The sequence below is a fragment of the Lactuca serriola genome, chromosome 6 (assembly GCF_051521515.1).
Source record: "Lactuca serriola cultivar US96UC23 chromosome 6, Lser_US96UC23_V15, whole genome shotgun sequence".
Taxonomy (NCBI): domain Eukaryota; kingdom Viridiplantae; phylum Streptophyta; class Magnoliopsida; order Asterales; family Asteraceae; genus Lactuca; species Lactuca serriola.
In genome coordinates, this window is record NC_136413.1 from 76,868,208 (window position 1) to 76,874,899 (window position 6,692).

Sequence of the window (6,692 nt, forward strand, 5' to 3'; positions counted from 1 at the left end):
GACCGATCCGTGTGAAATCTTTTTTTTATTTTCTTTTATTTATTAATCACGTTAAGCGCAACGACGATGTATTGGGGTACCTATACAGACGACATGCCGTCTGTATAGTGTTTCCCTGTAACAAAACCCCATTTCAGCTTTTTGTTTGCAGTCGAGACCAAATCCCTTTTTCTCTCAAGGTCGTCGGCGATCGCAGGGTGTTTCCAGCTCGAGTTCATCGACCACCATATAGGTAAAGTGTTTTGGTCCTTCATTGCTTCTTAATTTGTAATAACTTGTGCTTGATTTGTAATAATTTGGAGCCTTAAATCTAAGCCCCATTTATCTATTGGCCAGCAAAAGGTTCAAGTGCTCCATAGAAAAGGATTTCCAGTGATTAACCAAAATCTAACACCGATTTTGAGGTTAGTATATTGATTTCCTTTTGCTGTTAACTACCACAGTCCACAGAGACGATTTTTTTTTCAATAAAGCATGATATGTATATGCATTTGTTTATGCACCATAATGCTCCAAAAATCTTAAATGTCTAAATGTTAAATATGTGAAAACAGGGTATAAGGCCACATTTTGCTTTTTTGCTTTCTAAGTGCATACAATGTTATATAGTGGCCACATTTTGCTTTCTATGTGCATACAATGTTATATATTTTACTTATCTACAAGTAAAAGTGATGATGAAGGCTATAAGATCTTTACAATTTGAGTTTATGTGCAACCTTATAGAACTAGCAAACAAACTTCATGTATACATTATGTTAAGTTAGAAACATTACCTTAAAAAGTATTATCTTGAGTTATTTGATGTAATTAGATGCTATTGTTTGTATTGTAAAGTGTTTAATATGGTTTCAAAGTGTTCAATTTTGTTACTAACTTAATGTTGGTCATTATGGCTTTAGCTTAATTAGGTTATTAATAGCAACATACTTTTAGTAATTTTAAAATAATTATGAAGTAAAGGTGAATTAATTAAAATCAAATTAAATTAGTTTTAAAATCAAATTAATATTAATATTAAATTAAATATAAAATCAAATTAATATGATTTTCTTATTAAAACACGTTGAATCGTTGATTTTTAGTTTAAGTTTCTTCTTCATAACCATTGTGAATACTCTATCCAATTAATCTAATTTTTACTTCTCGAGTATATATTTTTTTATATACTTGTGAATACTCTATCCTTTCTCGGGTATATATTTATTTATCTAGCACAAATACAATCTAACTTTCGATAACTACAAATATAATATAATTTTTAAAAGTGAAACAACAATGATGATCGATAAGAGTTGGATTAGAGAGAACCGAACGTCTTCAAAATACTTGGAAGGTCTTAAAAACTTTATGAAGATTGCTCAGAAACATGTCAACTCTAAAGGCAAAGTGTGTTGCCCGTGTAAAACGTGTGTGAATTCGTATCGACATGTTTTGCCTACGGTTTATGCCCACTTACATGACATTGGGTTTCTAGAAACATATACTACATGGATTTATCACGGTGAGAAACATGTCGGTTCTTCGGATTTAAGCTACAATTCGACTCCAAGAACAAACACACCCACAAGTAATGAGATGTTTGATGTAATTGATGATGTTATGGCGGAACAAAATACAAATGAAGAAAATATAGACGAGGAAGGACGAGGTATAGACCCGGAATTTGATGATTTGTTTAAGGAGCTCAATACGAAGTTATACCCTGAATGTAGCGATATGTCTGCCTTAAACTTTTTGGCAAAGTTTTTGCGTATTAAAGTGATCAATAGATGGACAAATAGTTCGTTTGATCAACTTGTAGAGTTACTAAGAGTTGCTTTCCCGAAGAGCAAGATTCCAGCTTCACACTATGAAGCTAAAAAGAAGTTAAGAAAGATAGGGTTAGGATATCAATCGATCCACGCTTGCAAAAATGATTGTGCTTTGTCTTGGAAGGAGAACGGTTCCATGCAAAATTGCCCGATTTGTAAGGAGAGTAGATGGGTGGACACAACTACAAAGGGGAAGAAAGTACCACAAAAAGTGTTGCGATACTTTCCTTTGACTCCAAGACTTCGACGAATGTATAGCTCCAGATTCACAGCTAAAGATATGAGTTGGCATAATATTGGACGCTCAATAGATGGTATGATGTATCATCCGGTTGATGGGAAGTCATGGCAAGCTTTTGATCAAAGATATCCAGAGTTTGCTAAAGAACCTAGAAATGTTCGTCTAGGTTTGGCTACTGATGGCTTTAATCCATTCGGAAACTTTAATAGTACTTATAGTACTTGGCCGGTTATATTAACTACCTACAATACACCACCATGGATATGTATGAAAGAGTCTTCTTTCATGCTAACTTTACTGATTCCTGGCCCTAAATCACCATCAAAGGACATTGATGTTTTCTTAAGGCCTTTGGTGGATAAGTTGAAAATGTTGTGGTCTGAAGGAGTCCAAATGAGAGATGCGTCAACCAACACCGTATTCAACATGCGTGCTATGTTGTTATGGACTATCAATGATTTTCCAGCGCGTGGAAGTTTGTCTGGATGGAGCGGTCAAGGTTATTTAGCATGCCCTACTTGTAACGCAGACACATCTTCCATTCATGTCACCAACAAGATGTCTTATGTTGGTCATAAACGATTCTTGCATATGAACCATAAGTGGAGGCAAAGTTTATTGTTTAATGATCAACCTAAGAGAAGGCCACATCCAAGACGATTAAGAAATACAGCTATATTAAAGCAATTGGCTTGTCTCCCTGATCGTATTCCAGGGAAACATCCTGAGCACGGGGGTGCAATAAGAAAGCGCAATGATGAAACAAGAAAAAAAGAGTTGAATTGGACAAAACGTAGTATCTTTTTTGAGCTTGAGTATTGGTCTTCCCTCAAGCTAAAACACAATATAGATTTTATGCATGTGGAGAAAAATGTGGATGAGAGTTTTGTAAATACTGCATTGATGAATGAAAAAACCAAAGACAAAAAAGAGGCAAGAGAAGACTTGAAAAATATGGGCATTCGGCCACATCAGTGGCCAAAAGAGAAAGTCAACAAGAGGAAGAAAGTCAATAATAATAATGAAGACAACAAGAAGAAAATAATACTACCACATGTTAATTACTCTTTTAAACCAATTGATCAACAATGATTCTGTCAATTCATTAAAGGAGTGAGGCTACCTGATGGTTTTGGATCGAACTTTAATAAGAAGGTGAATGATACTGCATCAAATTTGGTTGGGCTAAAGTTTCATGATCATCACATCCTCATGCAACGATTGCGGCCTATAGGGGTTCAAGCATTTCTCCCAGAAAATGTTTCAACAACAATCATTGACTTGTGTACATTCTTCAAAAAAATTTGTGCACGGTCATTAGATGTTAACGACATGAGAAATGTAGTAGAATTTGAATGGTATGTTATGTTTATTAAGTGCATTTGGATTTTAATGATATGCTATCTTATGTTTATATTATTCTGCAAATATCCCTTTTGGATTTGTTTTAAATGGGATATATAACAAAACTGGTGGAAGATATTAAAAAAAAATGGCTATAGAGACGACATGTCGTCGGTATAGCTTTCCAACTGTAAAAACAGTTTTCATTTTTCCAAACGACAAGTCGTCTCTATAGCTCTCACATATCCAAACGACATATCGTCTCTATAGCGTCACATTTTTACCGACGACAGGTCGTCTCTATAGGGTGCGAATAAAACTTTTTCTAATTTCCTCGAAAATCAATCCCGACGACCCTTTCCAGACGACATGTCGTCTGGACTGACAATGCTATACAGACGACATTTTCGACTTTTACCGACGGACCTATACCAACAACTTTTTACAGACCACATGTCGTCTCTATAGGCTTTAGCGACGACAAGTCGTCTGGACAAAGCTCAAAATTATCGCCTGCATAGTGTACGAACCTTGTGTAATTTAGATAATTTAAACCTAGCAAGTGTATACTTGTGTTTCCTCCTTATTGTACCGAGTAGTAATTTTTCTAGGAAAATGGATATAATTTTAAAGCATTTTTTTCTAGCATAACCTTTTATTTTTTTAAAGCATTTTGTCTACATGATTATTCTAGAGCACTTACTATTTTCACATCTGGTTACCACTTTTTTGTATTGTGTAGTATAAATTTAATGTGCTCATAAAATAAGCATGTATGCTCACAGTATGTTTTGTATTATAGGTAAGCGTTTTAGTAAGTTAGACTTGTTATGTATTTGCGATGAATACAAATATGTGGAGATTGCAAAAAGCACAGTTTTTTGGGACCGCATGAGACAATGATTGTTTCGTTCAGGATCCCATGGATGGTGCCAATGTTGTTACGCCAGTTTCTGTAATTGGTTATGTGGTTGTTGTGTCTAGCTCGTATGTCCGTCGGATGTGCATCGTAGTTGGAATGCAACTATAAACCCTTAGCAACATCAAGAAAGAGACCGTTAAACTTTCCCTATGGACTGTTCCTCGGAAGCAAACTCCGACAATCAAGCTAAATTATTATATAAGGGGAGGAAGAGTCGACTGCACCTAGGAGGATGGAAACAACAGTGTAGAGACAAAGATGTCTCCATGAGAGATAGTGCAATCAGCAAGGAATAATATTTACCTGGAACGCGCAGGTAGGATATTGTTATTTATAGGAAATGAAAAATGAATCCTAGTAATGTGATATTGGATCATGTGTCCTTGTCATATCTTCTTTTATTGTGCATGACCTTAGAAGATATTCTATACTTCTATCTGACTGACCTTTCTGTCCTTCATTTTGGCAATGCTTTGGAAGGTCGGGTAAATAATTGTCTTGTGTGTCAGATTGTTGTTGTGTACAGGCTACCACCACCATTAGTACCCACATGAAACTATATATTGTATTATTACTATTTTGTTTTGATTGTTTTTATAACATTTGTCATTTTATCATAATATTAACGAATTTTTCTTATAAATAAAGAGAATTATATTTAGGGGCTCATCTTTATTTTTGGCATCTAACTCTTAAAATCAACAAGACGCCCTTTATAAGGGCATGATAGCAACACGACTGGGTATATGTGCATAATATAAGTGCATGATCATAGGACATGATCATAGTGCATAATATAAGTGCATGATCATGCAGTAAGTTGTTAGAGCATCCACAATGAGAGTTTAATAAGAGTTGAATAGATGATGATTAGGATTGAATAGAAGTTTAATGGAGTGTGAGTGATGACATGGATGAGAGTTGAATTAGAGAGTTGTATGATCACTGAGTGGTTCAATGGATTTAATCTTTTCTTTTTCAATTAAATTTCAACCAAAATATAAAAATCCATTAAACTTTGTAGAGTTTAATGGAGTGTGGGTGTTAAAGAGTATAATTGAATAAAAAGTGAAATGTTGATGTGGAAGTGATGGGGAAATCCATTGAACTCCATAGAGTTCAATGGATTGTGGATGCCCTTAGGATTGTGATCCAAACTATGAAATGTCGTTGATCATTTTATTTTTATTTTTCTTTCAAACATTAAAACTAATATATGCTTACTAAAAAAGAAAAACATGTTCTAATAAATGAATATGTTTTTGCCACATATATACTCCTAATTAATTCCAAAAATCACTTCCCTTCCATTTTAGATTCAAGTTAAATTACCAACTTACCCTTTTATTACTTTGTTGTCGCCACCAACACCAACACCCTTACTCACCACCAATACCTTCTCACTCTAAGATAATATGAACCTTTTAGTTGAAATCACCTAAAATTTCACCTATAATCACCTTGAAATCCTTGAAGTCTCTAATTGTTACATATAGAATTTCATAATCCCTTGAAATATGCTTTTAAGCCCCTTTTCGTTTTTTCAAAATTGAAATCTTCTCAATCTTGAAAAGAGTTTCATCTTAACTCTCCATTCTTTCTTATGTTAGGGTTCAATTACAGGCTTTTTTATGGAGCTTGCTTAGGAAGGATTTGATGGGAATGATGTTTAAAATTGTGTTGTAGAAGCCCACAAGATGTTCAAGGAAAGTGCAAATAATGTGTTTGAAGAAATGCCCGGGAGACAAGGAGACAATAGGAGGCGAGTATAAAGCTAACGTAAAAAATCTAAATGTAGTGAGTATAAAATTAGAATAGAAGTTTCAAGAAGGTGCAAAATATGAATTGTACGGTTTTGTTGTTCAGTTTTATCAACTCAATAGGTACTTATGGTTCTCATGTTATTTGGGAAAAATGATTACATAATTTTGATGTAAGATTTTTTTCATAGTTCAAGAACATAAATAGGGCACAGCCACTACATCTCAGTGTATTTAAATATATAATGTGCAAACTTTCACTTTTCAGTTGTATATACATATTATAAAGTCATATGATATGCAGTGGCGAATCCATGATTCAAACTCAAGGGTGTCCAACTTGAATGATGTAACAAAATAACCAAATCAATTTTTTTGGTTGTGGTGTTGTAAATAATATTATAAAAAAGCATGTATACTATTAAGTTAACACTAAAGATTAATTAAAAAAAACTAATAAATGCCATACAATAGTACTCAAATAAAAAAGTTTGTTTATTTTTAAAAAAAATGTAATTATACCTGAAATAAAGAGTAATTGTCACAAACTTATACATATAGATCAATATAAATATTTCAAATTAACCAAATGAAAACAAACAACATCATAT

At 33.7% G+C, this 6,692-nt stretch overlaps 1 protein-coding gene across 1 annotated transcript; it reads left to right on the forward strand.

Moving 5' to 3' along the window:
* The first annotated feature begins 1,278 nt into the window (after positions 1–1,278).
* On the forward strand, positions 1,279–3,147 carry LOC145059921 (uncharacterized). The gene has a single exon (XM_079007681.1). It carries the CDS (start codon positions 1,279–1,281, stop codon positions 3,145–3,147), a length of 1,869 nt encoding a protein of 622 aa, XP_078863807.1.
* Positions 3,148–6,692: the final 3,545 nt, after the last annotated feature.